The following is a 23,187-nucleotide window of genomic DNA, read 5'->3' as shown; positions in this document are numbered from 1 at the left end:
CGAAAGATATATTACCCCCACTGTCGTCCTGGAGGACTCCGCAATGTGGACGGATCTACAGGACATGGTAAAATCAAAGGTCATAGTACCAGTTCCCCCGTCAGAAAGAGGGAAAGGGCACTATTCGTCCCTGTTCTCTATCACAAAACGTCCGGCGAGGCCTGTACCATCATAAACCTGAAACCACTGAATGCCTGGGTCAGGTACAAGAGATTCCGGATGGAATCGGTCCGATCCGCAACCCTGCTGATAGATCGGGACGCCGTCATGTGCACCCTAGACCTAAAGAAGGCCTACTACCAGGTCCCTATCCATCCCTCATCCCAGAGACTAAGGTTTGCAGTCAGTTTACCAGCCCGGACCTGCTACTTCCAGTTTCAGTGTCTTCCATTCGGGTTGGCCTCAGCTCCCAGAATCTTTACAAAGCTGGTGGGAGAAGTAGTGGCCTACCTGAGAGATCAGGGTATTGTGATCATACCCTATTTAGACGACTTCCTACTGGTGGCAAGATCCAGGGAAGCGCTTGTTCGCGACAGAAATCGAGCAACTGCGGTAATGGAGTTCCTTGGATGGGTGATCAATTGGGAGAAGTCGAACATCAGGCCAGAAACCAGGAAAATATTTCTTGGGGTCCTCCTAGACTCAACCGACAGAATATCCTGGCTACCCGAACAGAAGCAGAGGACTATTCAGACCAGAACCAGAGACCTGTTGAGACGTCAGTGCTCTATAAGGCCTGTTTCACACTTCCGTTTTTGTGTCCGCCAAACGGATCCGTTTCCGTTTTTTGACGGAAACTGATGCAAACGGATCCGTTTTTTTAAAAACGGATCCGTTTTTTTGACGGATCCGCGGTAACCGTAATGGAAGTCTATGGGACAAAAAAAACGGATCCTGCAAAAAATGGCGGATCCGTTTTTTTACGGAAAACAACGGATTTTGACGGATTTGAAAAAACGGAAGTGTGAAACAGGCCTAAGAGAGGCGATGGAGGTCCTGGGCCTCATGACGGCCTGCATCCAGTGCGTCCGATGGGCCCAATTCCACTCAAGATCACTGCAGAAAGAGATCCTTGCGAGGTGGGACAGAAGTCAGGCGTCGCTAGACAGACCCCTAAAGCTGCCAGAACAAGTCAGAGAGTCCCTTCGGTGGTGGACACGGTCCAGAAACCTTCAGGTGGGCGTATTTTGGACAGCCTCTCCATACGTGGTAGTCACCACGGACGCCAGTATGTGGGGTTGGGGAGCCCACATAGAAGGGAAGATCTTCCAGGGGAGATGGCCAGTAGACATCAAGACCAGATCCTCCAATTTCAGAGAACTCTACGCGGTCTGGGAAGCGCTACGGCGGAACCAGTCGATACTAGAGAATCGTCATGTCCGTATACTATCCGACAATATGACGACAGTGGCATTCCTGAAGCACCAGGGAGGGCCCAGACATCAACCACTACAGGACCTAGCGGGAAAAATATTCGCTTGGGCAAAAAGAACAGTCCAATCAGTGACCGCGGTACACCTAGAGGGTTCCCAAAACGAAGTAGCAGACTACTTGAGCAGACAACGGATCCGCCCGACGGAATGGGAACTGAACGAAGAGATCTTCAACCATCTCTGTCAGCGTTGGGGGACCCCCAGTATAGATCTCTTCGCAAGCCGAAAGAATTCGAAAGTCCCCAGATTCTATTCCCTGAATCCGACGGACCACCCAGATGGCATGGATGCCCTGAGTCAGACCTGGGGAGAATCCCTCTCCTACGCATTCCCGCTACTGGCCCTCATACCGGCAGTGCTCAGGAAAATACGCGAGGACCACGCACGAGTGATGCTGATCGCTCCATACTGGCCGAAGAGAAGCTGGTTTCCCCTCCTAGGAGCCATGGCAGCCGGAAATCCAGTCGAGCTACCCCTGTGGAAGGACATCATCCATCAGGGCCCGATCTACCATCCAAACCCAGCAAGACTTCATCTATCGGCTTGGATCCTGAGAGGGACATCCTGAAGTCAAAAGGATTGTCGGACCAGGTCATATCCACCCTACTGGCCAGTAGGAAGCCGGTGACATCCGCAATCTATAGAAAGATATGGAAAAGATTCTGTATGGAGGGTGGCAGGTCCAATCTCGTGGCAGGCAGCCCCGACCTCCCTAGCATACTAAGTTTTTTGCAGGCAGGCTTTAATAAAGGCCTTAAGCCTAGTACTCTAAAGGTCCAGATTTCAGCCTTAAGCGCCTTCTTCGATTACCAGCTAGCTTCACATCCATGGGTAATAAGATTTATATAAGCCACGCAGCGCCTGCGCCCCACGATAGAATCATAGAATCGGAAGGGACCTCCTGGGCCATCTGGTCCAACCCCCTGCTCAAAGCAGGATTCGCTAAATCATCCCAGTCAGATGTCTGTCCAGCCTCTGTTTGAAGACTTCCATTGAAGGAGAACTCGCCACTTCTCGTGGCAGCCTGTTCCACTCATTGGTCACTCTAACTGTCAAAAAGTTTTTTCTAATATCTAATCTGTGTCTCCTCCCATTCAGTTTCATCCCATTGCTTCTAGTCTTTCCTTGTGCAAATGAGAATAAAGTTGATCCTTCTACAATGTGACAGCCCTTTAGATATTTGTAGACAGCTATTAAGTCTCCTCTCAGTCTTCTCTTTTGCAAACTAAACATTCCCAAATCCTGCAACCTTTCCTCATAAGACAGGGTTTGCAGACCGGTCACCATTCTGGTCGCTCTTTTCTGAACTTGCTCCAGTTTGTTGATGTCTTTTTTAAAATGTGGTGCCCAAAACTGGACACAATATTCCAGATGAGGTCTGACCAAAGAGGAGTAGAGGGAAATAATGACTTCACGTGATCTAGACTGTATGCTTCTGTTAATACATCCTAGAATTGCATTTGCCTTTTTTGCTGCTGCATCACACTGTTGACTCATATTCAGTCTGTGATCTATTAGTATACCCAAGTCTTTTTCACATGTGCTGTCACTTAGCCCTATTCCTCCCATTCTATATATGGTTTTTTCATGGTTTTTTCATTTTTATTGCCCAGATGTAGTACTTTGCATTTCTCCCTGTTAAAAACCATTCTGTTAGTTGCTGCCCACTTCTCCAGTTTATTTAAATCTTTTTGAATCCTCTCTCTCTCTTCTCTAGTATTAGCTATCCCTCCTAGCTTTATGTCATCAGCAAATTTTATCAGTTTACCCGCAATTCCTTCATCTAAATCGTTGATAAAGATGTTGAACAATACAGGGCCCAGGACAGAGCCCTGTGGTACCCCACTTGAGACATTATTCCAACTGGATGTGCTGCCATTTACGACCATTCTTTGGGTCCGATCACTAAGCCAGTTATGAATCCACCTAACAGTTGCCTTGTCCATTCCATACTTAGTCATTTTTTCAATAAGGATTGTATGAGATACTTTGTCAAATGCTTTGCTGAAGTCAAGATATACTATATCTACAGCATTTCCTTGATCCACCCAATCAGTGATACCGTCATAGAAGGAAATTAAGTTAGTCTGACATGACTTATTAGTTACAAACCCATGCTGACTCTGTTTAATCACTTCATTCTTATCCAGGTATTGACATACATGTTGTTTAATAATTTGTTCAAAGATCTTTCCTGGTATAGAAGTCAGACTCACCGGCCTATAGTTGCCTGGGTCCACCTTCTTCCCCTTTTTGAAGATAGGAACAACATTTGCTCTTCTCCAGTCTTCTGGCACTTCTCCAGCTCACCCCGCCTTGGGACCTGGGCCTGGTACTCAGGTTTCTCTGTACAGACCCCTATGCTCTAGATGAGAAGATAACCATCTCTGCCCTCACCCGTAAAACGGCCTTCCTAGTAGCCATTACCACGGCCAAAAGAATAGGGGAGATCCAGGCCCTGTCCACTAAGGACCCATATCTTCAGATAAGAGAGGATAGTATAATCCTAAGGTTAGACCCGGCATTTACCCCGAAGGTAGTCTCCTCAAAGAATCTAAACCAGGAGGTAGTGTTACCATCGTTCTGCGACAATCCCCGTAATAAAAAAGAACAGCGCCTTCACTCGCTGGACGTGAGGCGCGCAGTGCTAGACTATCTAGAAGCCACCAATAGCTGGCACATCGACCCAAACTTGTTCATCCTTTTTGGGGGTAAAAATAAGGGGAAGAAAGCCTCTAAGGCGTCTATCGCGCGCTGGATTACCTCGGTAATCTGACGCCTACCAAGCCGAGGGCGTTAGCCCGCCAGGGTCCATAAAAGCCCACTCTACAAGGGCGGTATCAGCCTCATGGGCTGAACGGGCGGGGGCCTCGGTTGACCAAATCTGTAGAGCAGCAACCTGGGCCAATCTAAATACATTCTGCAAGCACTACAAGCTTGATGTGTTGGCTGGTCAGCAGACCGCATTCGGGAGAAAAGTTCTCTAGGCGGTAATCCCACCCTGAGGAGGTGCTTTGGTACTCTCCATGGTGCTGTCAGGTGGACGTCCTGGAAAATAGGTATTAGACCTACCGGTAATGATGTTTCCAGGAGTCCATCCTGACAGCACGGGTACTTCCCTCCCTGTTATGCTATGTTGTATTTTCATATGCCATATGCTGTAATATGATTATTTCATTAAACTGTTATTAGCATCATCCACCTTGCGGTACTTGTCAAATCACTGAGGGAGAGGGGGTGGGACGTGACCTTTAACCTCTTGTGTGCTTCCTGTCCCTGTAAGGAGGAGGAGGACGTCCTCCATGGTGCTGTCAGGATGGACTCCTGGAAACATCATTACCGGTAGGTCTAATACCTATTTTTGCAATGTAACCATGGGAGTGAGGGAAAGGAGGTGATGGCACCGATAGTGATGGCAGAATGCTGACAGAGGAGCCACCCACAGAAATAAGAGTGGATGGTTGCAGAGAATGGGAGCAGCCCTGGACATATTAGTCATGGTGTGTTCAAGAAGAGTTGAAAATTGGTTTACCTTCCTGACTGATTTGGAAAACTGCTGCGTTTTTTGCAAACTTCTCTCAGCGTATTTGCAGCGTCTTTTCACCCATAGGAAACAATGGGTAACTGCAGGTTTTGCTGGGGGGGGGGGGGGGGGGGGCGGGAGCACAGTAAAAAAAAAAAAAAAAAAATGCAGTGTGTGAACATAGTCTAATATGACAGTCCGGCACTAAGTTCTCCAACCGTTAATGTATCTGGAAATCTGATTTCTTTGACAATCCTTAAGCCTTGCAGTCCTGTGCATGGTTATTTCTCTACTCTTTTTTGCTACTTTGTGACCCCGGCCTAACATTTTACGATTTCTCAAACATGCTGCATGTACCTGTGGAAGTCTAATAGATCTAATAAGTTGGTGTCATTTGTGGCGTAGAATGACTTCGGTTTTCGTGAGACATTTGCTTATATATATATATATATATATATATATATATATATATATATATATATATATATATATATATATATATATATATATATATATATATGTGTATATATATCTATATCTTTTTAATGTAACATCCTTCATTTTCAATAATCTGAAAAAAGGACTTTTATAGCTGATTTTAAAGGGTTTATTTTTTGTCTTGCATGTCTAGTCAGAGGATACAGAGATGGCGACTACACCAGGACTCCTCTACTGTTAGATTTTTGCATTGGGGCCCTGTAGCTGCAAGTTGCGCTTCTGAATGTGTGGTCAATGCCATTGACCTCTGACGCATGCGCTGTAAAGTTAGGTGCGTTAGTGTACTGGCCTTTGTCTGGTTGTGCCGGATGCTGCCAGAACTGGGTTAAAATGATGTATCCGAAATCCCAACTTGTTCCATACTTCTCCATATTCCGCCTCTTGTTCCTCCATGTTTCGTCCTGTTAGTCAAGCTTGGAGGAGCATGGAACATGAGGCGGACATATCCTTGGTACAACCTGTGAAGCCGCCAGGGTTGGACTGGCCCACCAGAGAACCGGAGAATCCTCCAGTGGTCCCTGACGTCACCTTCAGGAGAGAACCTAGTGCAAACCTTGCCGCTGCTATTGGGCTCTTGAGTGGGGGAGGAAGATGGGCCTTCAGAATTTTATATTTATATATTCCAACCGATATATACAACAATTTCAGCTCATTATAGCTAATATTAGGGCAGATATGAGATTCGGGGCATTTAAAACTTCACGTATGCTGATTATAACAAACCAGTCTACCAGTGGATAATATGCCCACAATGAATGTCATATTTACAACAGTGCTATCAATATATACCAGCACCCAGTTATGTACAAGTAGAAAACCAAGGGCTTATTTCACATATTAAGACCCAATATAAGGAACAATCTCACCCCGTATTCTCATGCACATTATCACATCAATCAGGTGGTGAGATCACGGATGGTAACTCCACTCCCAATGCGTTTCTTCCTATAGAGATTCTTCAGGGGAGTATGGGGCAATGTATAGGGGTCAGCATACATGCAGGCACTGTTGCCCACTGATACGGCACAGTGGCATGCTTACCACGCCTGTGCAGCTAATTACCTTTTGTATGCTGTGAGTCGCGTGCTTCCTGAGGTTCAAAAGACCACTTCCGGTCCCTGGAGCGCTTGGTCTCGGTCTCTGAAACAGAGAACCGGATTTGCGGTTCAAGCGATGTCACATGACAAGTCATGTGACTCTGACATCACCAAAGGTCCTGTAGTTTATATGGTTCAATGATTACCGCAGCTCACTTAATTATAAAAGGGCAGTAAATATCTCCAGTATGCCCACAATATAAAAGGTAACAGGCAATCCACCTGTCCAAAAAAAAATAAATGGATCTAATGCAATAGCATATAGAATTCCCAAACCCAGAGGAATGGTAGCGATACAATTTTACTCAGTGTTCTGCAATGGGGTCAGAATTAGGTAATCATCCAAAAGCACCACAGAAGGAAATCTAACCTTATTTATTGGTTTTATAAATATATATCTATGCCAGAGAGAACAGCACAAATTAAACCCAGAAAAGGGCAGCAGATCATATAACGGAGGGAATGACCAAATAAGGACACATTATTAAGTGTTTTAGAAAGATGTGCTCCAACTATCATCCTTTCCCTATTAGACACTACACTAAAAAAAAAAAACCTTCCTACCAGCGGAGGTTGGCACCCTAAAGACCTGCGCAATTGGCGTCCCCGCTCCACGACGGCTTTCCCTACTACAATTGCCCTAGAACACCCTTCAGAATCAAATCCTTTGGTGGGCCCAATGTTCTTCAGAGGTCCAGTAGGTAACGGGACCACTTGTACCTCCAAAACGTGGAATTGTGCATTATGATGAGTTATTGGACTGCAAATAGCCCATATATTGTCCTTGCACAGGGGCCCTTTTCTGCCCGTGTCCCCTCTGCATTGGACTGAATGACTCCTTGACCTGAATACCTCCGCCCATGGAGCTCTTTAGCTATAGGGCATACGCTACATTATAACTTTATTTTATGCACAATGCTAAAATGCTGTTTTCATACAGGAAAAGTTTGGGAAAGCTTTTGCAAAGCTGTATGGTAGTGATTAGGGGAGCGAAAATCAAATTTTAGTTTCCTTTTACCCTAATAGCTGTGTGAATAAAATCAGGGGATTCTAAGCTCTGTCCAAATATATTTTTAGGAAATGCTCATTGACCCACAATATAGACAACAATTGGCCATCAATAAGTATCCTGTAAGATTATATTCTCTCCCTCTGTTCTTCTGCCCTCCCAAATAAAGTTTCTATGCATTTTTTCTTTTTGGGAAACTGTTCACCCTCCATCCCCTAATACAGATCTAGATTTGCCATCTGGTAGAATAAGAGGTCGGGTTATTTGTTGCTGGCTGTAAATGGCTTATCGGTGCACCGGGTCGCCAACTGCACAAAGTGTGTGTGTCTGGGAGATAAGGACTTGTCTGGATACTTATTATAACAGCATCTCGTCAGAGGAGACACATGTTGTTGTTGGTTTTTTGTTTTTTTTTTTATTTTGTTGAGTTTATCTTCAAAAGGCCAGGTGCCATGTAGACCCCTGGAGCTGACGCATCTCTGCAGCGAGAGACAAAGAGCATTCGGTATTATTCTTATTGTTACAGTATCTTTTTACGGCCAAAATATTACCAAGATAGTCAAATGCACAAGTATCCATTCCCTCTGTTAGTGCAAAATCTGCAGAGGTTGGTCCAGGACTTTTTTTTTTTTTATATATTTTTTTATTAATCCTTCTATCTATTGTAATATAATTTCTGAATTAACGTCTATCCACATCAATTGCGGCTCTTGACATGACCCTTGGTCCCCTCTAATGGGGACATGCCAACCTCACCTGGTCCACTATCCAGTGCCAACTCTCCCAATCTTCAGAATCGTCACCTTTTTCCTTTTGTTTATGTTCCATTACTTTCCTTTTTTTTGTGCTATTATTTTATTGCTTGACATCTCTGATTTCAATTCAGCCGTTGATAGACCCAATATTTTTGGCTTTTTTTTCACTTCTGCCGTCATCTTGGCATCATTAAGATGCTATGGAAAAGTTTTGAAGAGTCTTTTCGGTGGCTGCTAATTGCTGCATTTAATCACTGAATCTGTATGAATCCTTCTGCTTTAACCCCTCGCAAATGTATCGGATGATTAACAGGGATTAGTTTTCATCAAAGCTCCGTTTGACCTCTGCCGGAATTCAGAGGGGCCTTTACAACATCTGAAAGGCCGGACGGGAATCTGCTGCTTTCAGGTTCTGCAATGGAGACACTAAAACCAGATGAGGATTTTATTATAATTTATGGAGTTTCTCCTTTTCAGATAATTAGATCTCTAGCAATTTCTAAGTGAAACGATAAAAAGGGACAACTGGTCTTTCACCCTTTTGTGGTTTTTTTTTTTTTTTTTTTTTTTTCCATTCAACATGGGAAACATGATGTGTTTTTTGTTTTTTTTTATCATAAAGGTTTTTATTGAGTTTTCAGAAAAAATACAAACTTCTCATACAAAAACATCAAGAACAGGAGCAATGAGTAGCAAGAGGTGGAATAACCTCGAGCCATTATTAGAATATCAATCTGGGACATTAAATACCCCTTCCAACAACAACTTGAACATAGAAGCGGGGAGAGGGGGGGGGAGGGGGAAGGGGAAGCAGCTCTACATGCATGGCATTCTTAGGCACAATCAATTTATTTATGGTGTAGGTGTCTGTATCTGGGGGAGGGCCGTTGCATAAAGGGAAGTGGCCCACGGATGCCATTGTTTAAGTCTCACCGTTCTCTTCTCTAGATTGGGGGTCAAGTTGGTTTCGTATAGCCAGTGTAGGTTGGTCCTCTCAATTAGTTCTGTTTTTGTAGGGGGGCTCACCGACCTCCACTTGTATGCCACACAGTACCTGCCGGCTATGAGAATGTGAGAAATGATATTTTTTAAAAGATCCGGGATCCCATCTAGGCCAATGTGTAGCACCGCTAAGGTTGGGTTTGGGGAAAGACGGAGACTAGTAACCTCATGGATTAGATTGAACACCTCCTGCCAGAAGTTAGATAACTTAGGGCAAAACCACCACATATGACACAAGGTGCCCCTGTGGTTGCATCCCCTCCAGCACAAAGGTGACATATGTGGGGAAAAAGAAGCCAGTTTAGTAGGGGAGTTGTACCACCGCAGATGAACCTTTAATTGCTCTATGTGATTGAGACATGAAGAGAATTTGTGGATCCATTTTGAGGCCGCGAACCATTCTTGCGACGGAAGCTGAGAGGCTAGATCTTTTTCCCATTTGAGCATATACGGCAATTGTTTGTCCGGTTCCGGGGAGTTTAGCAGGTTATGGATGTATGAAAGGCCTTTGATTTTGCTATTTTGAAAGAATTTTTTAATTGCGGCGTGGTCGGCTGTTGTGGGAACCGGTAGGTGAGGAGCGGACTGAAGGAAGTGACGTATTTGAAAAAACTGGAATAAACTGTGTCGGGGGAGGTTAAATTTAACACACATTTCTGAGTACGGGAGTAGGACGCCTTCTCTATAGAGATCTGCTAGGGTAATTGGACCTCCACGTGTCCAGGCGGCAAGATTCAAATTCGGAATGAAGGCTTCCAGCGATCTAAGGGGAAGGCTGGGACCTAGAGCCTGTGACACTGGCTTGCTCCATAAGGACCAAGCTTTCTTTAGAGCTGCTGTGGTGGGTAGAAGATCGCCGGGGGGCGAAGGGGTTAGGAGCAGGGAGTCTATGAATTGAGGAAACATGATGTTTTATATTGCATCTGGTTTTGTTTTATTTGTTCCAGAACCAGTTTGTTTGTTTTTTAATGTTGGAGACATTACAAACGTAACGGCTAGACATGAGGGGATCCATACACACTGATATCAAGAAGAACTGTATGCATTTAGCTCCTCAGCTCCCCCTAGTGGTGGCTGCATGGACCTAGAATTCTATCAATAAACTCTCTGATCTTCGCAGAGGAATTTTGTACCAGACAAACTGAGGTCTAAGCTGTAAAAAAACAAAAAAAATCCTTTTACAGTCCCAAGAATAATGTATGACATTTTAATAAAACTGCATACACATGCTGTAAAATATATCTGCAGGGTAAATTGACAAGAGTGGCGGGTTTGAGATCCTCAGCAGGTAAATTTATGCTGCACACTTAGGTTTAAACTTCACCTTTTTCAATGCAAATGTGCTGCTGTAAGTGATGTTGTGCGGTCCGGGGTCCACAGTGGAGATGCTACATGGGAATTTAGACTTCTAATGATCTTTATATTGAAGTGTGAGTTTTGATGACACTTTACAGAATACATTCTATACCTACAGGACTAACAATCTGTCAATCTTGCCATACAAAACAAATTATTTGACTTTGGGAATCTTCCAAAACTTTGGACATGGATGGGCTTCAGAAGTTAATATCTTTCTAAGTGGTGCTTATCAATTTGTTTTTAGGCTGCTTTTCGGGTCTGCATCATCAGGATCTATCATTGGAAGCCATGGCTTATAAAGTATTCTTAAATCCACCTTTTCTAGATCTGCCCTCTTTACTTTACAGGTCTGCTTGTTCAGTTTCTCTGGTTTAAAAGGATCATCCACTTTTTGAGTATTTTTTTTTTTTTCCCTTAAATGCATAGGGTTAAAACTAATTTTTTTCACTTAGTTTTTTGTTTTTCAATAAATATTTTGCACAGTTTGCCTTCTATATCCTCTTTGCTGCCCTGTCTATTGCGGTCTGCAGAATGAGTTAACTGAAAATCCACCAGTGTGCCCGTTCTGATGGGAGAGCTTGAACTGTCATTTTCTGAGCTCTTCTCAACTGATTTGACCCCAGACTGCATCAAAGTTGAATGTGCAGGAAAATAAAGCCGAATTGTAAAAAAACAGTGTTATGAACCCCAATGGGGAAAAATTACTTTTATATCCAAATACCTGCACTTACGGTAAGTAAAAAAATATTCCCAAAGGGGGGTAACCTCTTTTGAAGCATTTCACAACTTTTATCTTGCATAAACATATTGGAATATATAAACCTACAAATCTGTTTCTGGAATGTGAAGTTTCACACTTCACCTCCTGCAAAAGCTTTCAGTTCTGTTATAGCCCTACTGTGGAATTTACAAAATGTTTAACGAGGTATCTGACTAATACTATATATTTTTTTTTTTTTTTTTTTTCAGGACACAGCTGGGCAGGAAAGATACCGGACCATCACCACCGCATATTACAGAGGGGCAATGGGGTTCATACTGATGTATGACATCGCCAACGAGGAGTCGTACAATGCTGTGCAGGACTGGTACGTCCTCCTGGTAGCTCCTTCTATTGTTAGTTGCCTATAGAGCCTCAATCACACATTAGTTTCTCATCTGAGTGCTCTCTGTGTTTTTCATGGATAGCACTCGCAGTTATGACAGTTCATGAGGTCATTCACATGTCAATTTTTTTTTTTTTCCCCTCAGATCGAATGTTCCATGTGAAATCATGGAGACATGTCTGATATTGATCTGAGTGTCTGATCAAAATCAGCAATGCAAGTCTATGGGTCCGGGAAAATATCTGACAGCATTCGGCTGCCATGCATGTGCTGTCCATTTTTCACTGAGTAATGGAGAGGAAAAGGTGGAGAAATTCTTCTTCTTTTTCTTCTTTTTCTTTTTCTTCCTGTTGGGTGTTATTTTCCTAGGTCAGAAACCTTCCTTAATCCCTGGCTGAGAATAGGATTTTAGAGTCCAGTGTTTTTATTTATTTATTTTTTTTAAACCACACTGGGGGCCCCAGTACTTTTACTCACCATCTAAGGCTATGTGCACACGCTGCGGATTTTTCGGCACGGATTTTGCAAAAGCTGCAGTTAAATCCGCAGGTCAAAAGACCTGCGGGTTTGACCTGCAGTTTATCATCTCTACAATGGAGGAGATGGTAAACCGCTGTGGAATCCACAGAAAAGTGACGTGTCAAATCTTTCTGCGGATTAGAGACCGCAGAAAATTCCGTACCGTGTGCACTGCGGTTTCCATTTTCCATAGGTTATTATGGTACTGTACAACGCAGCAGATTCTGCTGCGGACCCTCAGGGCCAAATCGGCTACGGATCCACAGCAAAATCTGCAGCGTGTGCCCATACCCTTAGGGTATGTGAACACGATGCAGATTAGTCTGCACAAAATCTGCATCTCTTGGCAGAAAATGCTTGCGGAATTGATGCGGATTGTAATGCGTTTTTGGTGTGCGGATTTGTGAATTTTCTCCCTTGTGCCGAGAGAGAGAGAGAGAGAGAGAGAGAGAGTGTTTTTATGTGCCAGAATGGAAAACGCATGCTACGGGAAAAGAAAAACCTGCTAATCTGCGCGGATTTCTCTGCAGCATGTGCACAGCAGTTCTTCAATTACCATAGACTTGCATTGCCTGTGCACTACACTGCGGATTTGATGAAAATCCGCGCGGAAAAAAACGCTGCGGATCCACATCAAAATCCACAACGTGTGCACGTAGATTCTGTTCACACCTTTTTAACGGTGTTCAGCATACGATTCTCATGCACACTGTAAACGTATCCATATAGTAGGAGCGGATATTGAAGGTCAAGGGCCCCTGTGCAGGACTTGTCTAGGGTCACCCCCGTCCGTCATGCATATTGACATTAACCTTACAAATTCACTCATAAACATATATACACATTTCCACATTGCACAAATATAGTAAATACAAAAATATATTTTCCTGCAGTTTCTACTAAAGAATGCAAAAAAACAAACAACAAACTAAACCAAGTAGGGCGGCAATATACTGTAAAGTTTATAATTTAATCCTTTTTCTGATGGAAATTTTAGTGATGCGCTCGAGACTTTGTTCCACCTTCTAACATTTCTAGCCATAAATAATGGCTTTTTTACAATTTTTTTTTTTTTTATTTTAAAGGGTTATTTCCCATCTCCATAGACTGATACTGTCAGACGGCTTTGTAGACACAAGCTGTTTTGCAATTTACTGATTATTAACATTTTCAGCCGATCATGAGATATTACCACCTTTGTTTATAGCTCATTGTCTTGGAAACCGACCACCGCTGCTGGTTCTCTTGTAAGCAAGTGTAGGATTACAAGGTAACTGCACTCTCCAGCAAGACCACCAGCTTCAAAATGAGAAGTTCAATAGAAAAAGGCTGGCAAGCACTGTGCAGGTTCTGTAGTCTAAACAGCGGTGGTCGGTTTCCAAGTCAACGAGCTGTAAACAAAAGGAAAAAGTGCTAATATCTCAAGAATGGCTGAAAATTGTAATAAGGAGAAAACTGCAATTATTTTGCAAATCTAAAACCCAGATTTAATTGCCAAATTTAAAGGAATTTTCTGTATGCGTTCAGTCCGTCGCTTATTACACTTGTTTTATTCTTTGTTTTATTAGGGCTACACAGATAAAGACTTACTCCTGGGACAACGCACAAGTCATTTTGGTGGGAAATAAATGTGATATGGAAGAAGAGCGGGTGATAGCGACTGAAAAAGGGAAGCACCTCGCCGATCAGCTCGGTATGTTCTGTGCTGCAGCACCCCCTGCTGGGTACAAGATGCATTACAGTCTGTTATTGCTGAAATTATCTCTTGTGTGGTGCATTGGAGTCAGTCTGCAGGTGCTTTTTTTGCACATGGGGGAAAAAAAAATATCTATAAATGCAAATGATTTAAAAATAGAACCAAAACTAAAATTGCCATTATTTATGAAGCACCATCTGATATATAGATCCTTGTGTTAGTATTAGGGGGGGAGATGTATATATATATATATATTAATAAGAATTTTAATTTCTTTATATATAATGAAATTAAAATTATTATAATATAATCTTAATCAAATATATTTATTAGAACATTAAATGATATAAGAATTTCAAATGTATACATTCTACTAAATGTGGCTAAAAGGTTTGAGATCATACAATGAGAAGTAATATTACTGCTATGTCCTTCATATACACTAACATTTACAACAATAGATTCTGGGCATTTTTTACCCAATTCATCATTTTTGCGTTATTTTTTTTTTTTTTTTTTTCTTTATTTTTTGTCTTGTGGTATTTGTCAATTTTTGTTTCTGCTCCAGATTGTTCAATATGACGGTTCATTAATTTTTACAGAAAATAAAAAACTTTCTTTTTTGTTTAACCTTTTTTTTTTTTTTTTTTTTACTTTTTTTAGTTGCATGTTTTGTTTAATATATTGTAATTTCTGTGTAAATATTTCAGATCTGCATGAAAGAACTCCTTGCCGTGGGAGTGGAGAACATTTCCCCCAAATTTATAGTCTTTAAAAAAAAAAAAAAAAAAAAAAAAAAAAAGCAGTTGATGAATCACCTAAAACATCAAGAAACCCTAAAACTCATCCAATATGGCAATTCTGGGAGAAAAAAAACCCAGGTGAAGCAAATGTAAAATTATTATTTTAATTTGTGCCTTCCTGAAAGTCTAAGGTGCAAATTCAAAAACAGGTGAAAAACACCAAAAAACAGACAGAGCAAATACAATAATGAATCAGGTCCTCTTAGCTTTTTAGGTCCCTGGCAATGGCCAATAACTAAAGCAGAGTGTTACATAATGCACTTTTCTTGGCTGTTGAAGGCTACAGCTGCTCCTTTAAATCTGCAATCAATTAATTTTGTATAGGTGTCGTAATTCTTCTTTCTCTTTCTAGGCCACCAGAATATATATTGCCCTTCCCACTGACTTGTCTCCAGGACACCTTACTTTTTTTATGGAGCAAAAGTTTTCCAAAGTGGATAATTGCTATAAACTAACGGTTTGCATTGATTTTGTAGGATTTTGCAGAACTCTACGCTGCAGATGTTCCACTACTGTTGGAAAAGTTCTAGTCATCCCATTTAATAGGGCGACAAATGAACTTCTGTGGTGCCTGACTGAGCCCTGCCGTGATTGGTTTCCTTTCAGAGTGATTATTACAGGGTTGATGCCTCATGTCCCCACATCATCCTCTTCCACTCGCTCGGATCAGCAGTTGAGGACAATGGCAGCTGATGGCTTAGTATAAAAGTTACAAGCTCCGAGTCAGCTGAAAACTGCGCTTCTTCATTCTGATCCTTCCAGTTGATTGTGTGCATTGTGTCAGCGCTCTATAGAAGATCACAGTCATCAGTCTACATTGTAACACTCTGTATCCAGCAGCACCGACCCATACCGTACATCGGGGAGGCCAGCGCTGCATACCGACACCTTACAACATGTTACACATCCAAACATAGCCATTAACGGGCAGGGGCAGACATAGAAATCATGGGGTCCCATAGCAAAAGTCCTAATTGGGCTCCACCCAAAAAATAAATACATTCAGGGGAACAGAAGAGCATATACTACAATTTGGCAGCCCTTACAAAGTAATTCTGCCCCTATTGAATCCCCTTAGCGTTCCCACACACTATAATGGTTAATGGCCCCCCCACATAGCCCGCCGGACAGTATAATGACCCCCACACAACCTTCCACATAGTATAATGGCCCCTCAAATAGTCCTCCACATAGTATGATGGCCCCTCAAATAGTCCTCCACATAGTATGATGGCCCCATAAATAGTCCTCCACATAGTATGATGGCCCCATAAATAGTCCTCCACATAGTATGATGGCCCCATAAATAGCCCTCCACATAGTATGATAGCCCTCCACATAGTATGATGGCCCCATATAGTCCTCCACATAGTATGATGGCCCCTCAAATAGCCCCATAAATAGTCCTCCACATAGTATGATAGCCCCATAAATAGTCCTCCACATAGTATGATGGCCCCATAAATAGCCCCATAAATAGCCCTCCACATAGTATGATGGCCCCATAAATAGTCCTCCACATAGTATGATAGCCTTCCGCATGTCTATCCAGACATTTGTTGGGAATCTCTCTCAGGCAAAACTAACAGGTCAAGGAAATTCTTATCCTCTCTTGCTGACAACTTTATCTTCCAAAAGGTAAGGGAGAAAACAAGGGGAACTGCTACCTTGGATCTAATCCTTATAAACAGGGAGGAAATGGTTGAGGAGGTAAAAGTGGCTGGGACCCTAGGAGGTAGCGACCATGCTATTTTAGAATTTTGGATAACTAGAGGCGGAAGACCTGTGAAGACTCAGACGTCAAGGTTATATTTCAGAAAGGCAGATTTTAAGGGATTCAGAAAGAGAATTGGAGGGATCCAATGGCTGGATATCCTTAAAGACAAAAATGTCCAGGAAGGATGGGAAATCTTGAAAAATGAAATTCTCAAAGCACAGTTGTTAACAATTCCGAAAAGAGGGAAGAATAGGAAGCATTTAAGGAAACCAGGATGGATGAACACAGAACTTAAGCACATGCTAAAAAGGAAGAAAAAAATGTTTATAAAATGGAAAGAGGGAGGCATATCTAAAGAAGAATATAATGCTGTCTGCAGAACCTGCAGGGCACAAATCAGATTAGCTAAAGCTGAAAATGAATTGAGGCTTGCAAGAGATGTCAAAAGCAATAATAAAGGATTTTGGGGATATGTCAAAAGTAAAAGAAAAGTCAAAGATGCTATAGGATTTTTACAGGATGAAAATGATGCAATGGTAAGACAGGATGTTGAGAAGGCTGAACTTTTAAATTCCTATTTTGCATCTGTTTTCTCTCAGAAAGGAAATGTAACATCAACTGTTATTCACTGTCCTATTAAGGGAATAGAAGAATCCAGGATATCTATAAACAGAAAGATAGTGAGGAAACACTTAGCTAGCCTAAATGAATTCAAGTCTCCAGGTCCAGATGAATTACACCCCAGAGTACTGAAGGAGATAGCAGAAGAAATTTTTGAACCCCTCTCTATAATCTTTGAAAATTCTTGGAGAACAGGAGAAGTGCCAGAAGACTGGAGAAGAGCAAATGTTGTTCCTATCTTCAAAAAGGGGAAGAAGGTGGACCCAGGTAACTATAGGCCGGTGAGTCTGACTTATATACCAGGAAAGATCTTTGAACAAATTATTAAACAACATGTATGTCAATACCTGGATAAGAATGAAGTGATTAAACAGAGTCAGCATGGGTTTGTAACTAATAAGTCATGTCAGACTAACTTAATTTCCTTCTATGACGGTATCACTGATTGGGTGGATCAAGGAAATGCTGTAGATATAGTATATCTTGACTTCAGCAAAGCATTTGACAAAGTCTCTCATACAATCCTTATTGAAAAAATGATTAAGTATGGAATGGACAAGGCAACTGTTAGGTGGATTCATAACTGGCTTAGTGATCGGACCCAAAGAGTGGTTGTAAATGGCTGCACATCCAGTTGGAAGAATGTCTCAAGTGGGGTACCACAGGGCTCTGTCCTGGGCCCTGTATTGTTCAACATCTTTATCAACGATTTAGATGAAGGCATTGAGGGTAAACTGATTAAATTTGCTGATGACACAAAGCTAGGAGGGATAGCTAATACTAGAGAAGAGAGAGAGAGGATTCAAAAAGATTTAAATAAACTGGAGAAGTGGGCAGCAACAAACAGAATGGTTTTTAACAGGGAGAAATGCAAAGTACTACATCTGGGCAATAAAAATGGAAAAAGCATATATAGAATGGGAGGAATAGGGCTAAGTGACAGCACATGTGAAAAAGACTTGGGTATACTAATAGATCACAGACTGAATATGAGTCAACAGTGTGATGCAGCAGCAAAAAAGGCAAATGCAATTCTAGGATGTATTAACAGAAGCATACAGTCTAGATCACGTGAAGTCATTATTTCCCTCTACTCCTCTTTGGTCAGACCTCATCTGGAATATTGTGTCCAGTTTTGGGCACCACATTTTAAAAAAGACATCAACAAACTGGAGCAAGTTCAGAAAAGAGCGACCAGAATGGTGACCGGTCTGCAAACCCTGTCTTATGAGGAAAGGTTGCAGGATTTGGGAATGTTTAGTTTGCAAAAGAGAAGACTGAGAGGAGACTTAATAGCTGTCTACAAATATCTAAAGGGCTGTCACATTGTAGAAGGATCAACTTTATTCTCATTTGCACAAGGAAAGACTAGAAGCAATGGGATGAAACTGAATGGGAGGAGACAGATTAGATATTAGAAAAAACTTTTTGACAGAGTGATCAATGAGTGGAACAGGCTGCCACGAGAAGTGGTGAGTTCTCCTTCAATGGAAGTCTTCAAACAGAGGCTGGACAGACATCTGACTGGGATGATTTAGCGAATCCTGCTTTGAGCAGGGGGTTGGACCAGATGGCCCAGGAGGTCCCTTCCAACTCTACGATTCTATGATGGCCCCATATAGTCCTCCACATAGTATGATGGCCCCGTCAAATAGTCCTCCACATAGTATGATGGCCCCATAAATAGTCCTCCACATAGTATGATAGCCCCATAAATAGTCCTCCACATAGTATGATTGCCCTCAAATAGCCCTCCACATAGTATGATAGCCCTCCACATAGTATGATAGCCCCATTAATAGTCCTCCACATAGTATGATAGCCCCACAAATAGACCTCCACATAGTATGATAGCCCGATAAATAGTCCTCCACATAGTATGATAGCCCTCCACATAGTATGATAGCCCCATAAATAGTCCTCCACATAGTATGATGGCCCCTCAAATAGCCCCATAAATAGTCCTCCACATAGTGTGATGGCCCCTCAAATAGCCCCATAAATAGTCCTCCACATAGTATGATGGCCCCTCAAATAGCCCCATAAATAGTCCTCCACATAGTATGATAGCCCTCCACATAGTATGATGGCCCCATAAATAGTCCTCCACATAGTATGATGGCCCCATAAATAGTCCTCCACATAGTATGATGGCCCCATAAATAGTCCTCCACATAGTATGATGGCCCCATAAATAGCCCTCCACATAGTATGATAGCCCTCCACATAGTATGATGGCCCCATATAGTCCTCCACATAGTATGATGGCCCCTCAAATAGCCCCATAAATAGTCCTCCACATAGTATGATAGCCCCATAAATAGTCCTCCACATAGTATGATGGCCCCATAAATAGCCCCATAAATAGTCCTCCACATAGTATGATGGCCCCATAAATAGTCCTCCACATAGTATGATGGCCCCTCAAATAGCCCTCCACATAGTATGATAGCCCATAAATAGTCCTCCACATAGTATGATAGCCTTCCGCATAGTATGATGGCCCCATATAGTCCTCCACATAGTATGATGGCCCCGTCAAATAGTCCTCCACATAGTATGATAGCCCCATAAATAGTCCTCCACATAGTATGATGGCCCCGTCAAATAGTCCTCCACATAGTATGATGGCCCCATAAATAGTCCTCCACATAGTATGATGGCCCCATAAATAGTCCTCCACATAGTATGATGGCCCCATAAATAGTCCTCCACATAGTATGATGGCCCCATAAATAGCCCTCCACATAGTATGATGGCCCCTCAAATAGCCCTCCACATAGTATGATAGCCCCACAAATAGCCCTTCACATATTGTAATGGCCCCACAAATAGTCCTCCACATAGTATAATAGCCCCATAAATAGCCGTCTACATAGCCTATATGATAGCGCCCCATAGGACTCAAAACGTATGATGGTCTCCAAATAGCCCTTCACATAATATTATGGCCTCCACATAGTATGATGACTCTATAAATAGTCCTCTACATAGTATGATGGCCCCACAAATAGACCTCTACATAGAATGACCCCACAAATGGCATCCTCATTGTATGTTGGCCACCACAAAGAGTTCATTGATGAAAAAAAAATTCCCATTCTTCCTCTTCTCTAGTCTATGCGGCATGAGGTAATGACTTAATCACGTCTATGGGCTGACAGCAATGGTCAGAATGGATGTGTCCGCGCATGCACAGAGCATTTCTTTTTCCAGGGCTTGCAGAAGAAAGCCAAATGCAGCATTTCAGAGTCCCGATCGTGGGATCTGTGGGGGCGTTTCAGAGTCCCGATCGTGGGATCTGTGGGGGCGTTTCAGAGTCCCGATCGTGGGATCTGTGGGGGCGGTTCAGAGTCCCGATCGTGGGATCTGTGAGGGCGGTTCAGAGTCCCGATCGTGGGATCTGTGAGGGCGGTTCAGAATCCCCACCGATCAGAAAGTTATCATCTATGTTGGGAATAAACCTTGTAAAATCAGTAGCTTTCAAAGTTCACCACAAAACCGTTAATTCCATTTTAAAATCATAGTAAATTGCATGGGGTTTTGCTATGCAGCACACAACTGCAGCGTCTGAACGCCTTAGCCTTTATCTGGATACAGGCAGAAGTGAATCCTTGCCATGCACAGACAGTAATGAATAATCTAATCCTTTAACATTGGCATTTTACAGTCCTGTCATTTACAAGGCTGCCACACTGACTCTCTGCAGACATGGATCTGCTTAGTCACTGGATGGAGGAATATATTTTCCTATTAACGACTTTAATCGTAAATGACAGTTTGATTATGAGTAGGAAAGTGGTTTGCCTGCAGCTGTGCATACACAGGATGAGGCTTCATTACAGAAAATGAATATATTTATTTATTTCTATAATTAAAATTTTTATCTTTTGAATTCTTTATTTTTACCTTTTATAAAGTTAAACTACTTTCAGGAGTCAGAAATTTGGTATAGTCATTTTAATATCGGCTAGAAGGTAGATTTGAAAAGTAGTCAACATCACCCCCAAAAAATAAAATTAAACCACTTTAGGGGACCCCTATACAAAATATTACACTTAGCACTGATTTTGCTAATTTAATTTTACATAGCCAGTCATTTTTTCTTTATGTAACTGAAGGCTCCTCGGTGCACCCTTGGCGAGGCCAAGAGCTCCGTGCACCATTCTGCCTTCTCCATTGCAATCCTCCACACACCCCAGTGTGGCGATTGACAGCACTTGCTTTGAAACGCTGCCTGGATTGAATCCTGAACCCTGCATACACTGACACTGCAGGAGCCAAGAGCACACAGTGTAAGTGCAGGGGTACTCTCCTTCCTCTCTCCTGTCTGCAGCTGTGTTTGTGTGCCCCCTGCAGTGTCAGAGTGGGCTCATTCTCATCTTCCTCTTCTGTCTCCATCGGCTGCTTGTTATTCTGTGATCCTGTATGCAGAAAGCAACCGCTGCGGGCAGAGAAGGATAAGCCATGCCTATGTTGATGCTGTGTGCTCTTGGCACATGCAGTGTCAGTGTGTTCAGTGCTGAGGATTCAATTAAGGCTTCAAAGTGCGTGATGTCAATCTCTCCATATGGGGACTTGTAATTGGAATGGTGTGGTGAGTCTTTAGCCACACCAAGGGCGCACCGAGGAGCCCTCATCCTAGTTCTCAATAAATTATGGCAATAAGGAAAGTCAAAGTGAGATGTAAGATTTCGGGTGGAGCTACAAGTCAATTCTGGCCACAACACAGGCTGCATGGCCAAAGATCGCTCCGTTTAAGTGCTACTTTGCCGGAGAACCATGACCCCTAGGATACCGCGAGAAGCAAGTTGCAAAAACCCAATTGGTTCTGAAATCTTTGCAATTTTTAATCACTGTAACTTAGGGGTCAAAATGCAAATTTATCCACCTGCATTATGTTACGATGTAGCAGCCACGTGACAGTCGCCATCTAGCCTTACTCTATACCAGTGGTTGCCAAACTCCAGTCCTAGTGGACCCCAACAGGTCATGTTTTCAGGATTTCCATAGTGTTACATGTGAGAGAATTCCTGATGCCTTGATGATACTTCCATCACCTGTGAAATACTAAGGAAATCCTGAAAACATGACCTGTTGGGGTCCGCGAGGACTGGAGTTTGGGAACCACTGGTCTATACAAAAGCGTGAAGTCTGTGTGACTACAGCTCTGGAGTATCAGACCACGTGACATGGCAATTTTATTTTTTATCGTTTTAATAGGGTTTGAATTTTTTGAAGCAAGCGCCAAGGAGAACATACAGGTGAAGCAGGTCTTTGAGCGGCTTGTGGATATCATCTGTGAAAAGATGTCGGAGAGTCTGGACAATGAGCAATCAGCAGCCACCGGTGCGAAAAACCTCCGCTTTACAGACTCCGACGTCCACATGCAGCAAAAATGTTCATGTTAATCTGTTTCTCTTGGAGCAAGCGGTGCTGCCCGAACTGTACGCCATCTTACCGATTCCACTCACTGTTGGGTAAAACGTTACCAGTCTGTGCTGGGGATAAGATGTCATCAACAATCCATTATTGCCCAACTCATGTTCCCGGATACAATGGCTGGAATCTGATTCCACAAATCTGAATATCAGCCTCGGACGTAACTGACCTATAAGTAGTAACGATGGGAGACCCTCTTAATATGTAATTGTATGGAAAAGTGACTGCAGTCCTGTGTGTGCTGTCATTTTGTGAACCAGACTTAGTTTTTTGAAACACTTGTGCTTTTATGACCGATGTGTAAAATTGGGTGCAGTTTTTTAAATGTCATAGAAATGTACATATATAAATATATTTCCATCTGCCGACAATAAAATTATTTGTTAGAAAGTTAAACTTGTTTTATTATTTTTCCAATAGAAGAAAAAAAAAATTGTTGCTTCTTCTCCAATTAAGTTTACAGTGAATTGTCGTCAGATAATGACCTGGTGTTTAAGTTTTTGTTTATATCCTATTTATTAAATACAGTAGGTGCACAAAGTATTCCGACCCCTTTTAAATTTTTCACTCTGTTTCATTGCAGCCATTTGGTAAATTCAAAAAAGTT

At 42.4% G+C, this 23,187-nt stretch overlaps 1 protein-coding gene across 1 annotated transcript in view; it reads left to right on the top strand.

The window, feature by feature from the left end:
- The window catches only part of RAB3B (RAB3B, member RAS oncogene family), a 77,526-nt gene extending 54,550 nt beyond the window's left edge, over positions 1-22,976 (top strand). Inside the window, exons 3-5 of the mRNA XM_073563659.1 lie at positions 11,646-11,764; positions 13,870-13,994; positions 22,362-22,976. Of these exons, the coding sequence (XP_073419760.1) occupies positions 11,646-11,764; positions 13,870-13,994; positions 22,362-22,549 (432 nt within the window). The 3' untranslated portion in view covers positions 22,550-22,976. The remainder of the gene's footprint in view (positions 1-11,645; positions 11,765-13,869; positions 13,995-22,361) is intronic.
- The last annotated feature ends 211 nt before the right edge of the window (positions 22,977-23,187 follow it).

Source organism: Dendrobates tinctorius, unplaced genomic scaffold, assembly GCF_039654945.1.
Source record: "Dendrobates tinctorius isolate UK_male_01 unplaced genomic scaffold, ASM3965494v1 ptg000396l, whole genome shotgun sequence".
Lineage (NCBI taxonomy): Eukaryota > Metazoa > Chordata > Amphibia > Anura > Dendrobatidae > Dendrobates > Dendrobates tinctorius.
Note: the sequence above shows the minus strand (reverse complement) of the source record. Positions and strands in the feature narration are given on the sequence as shown.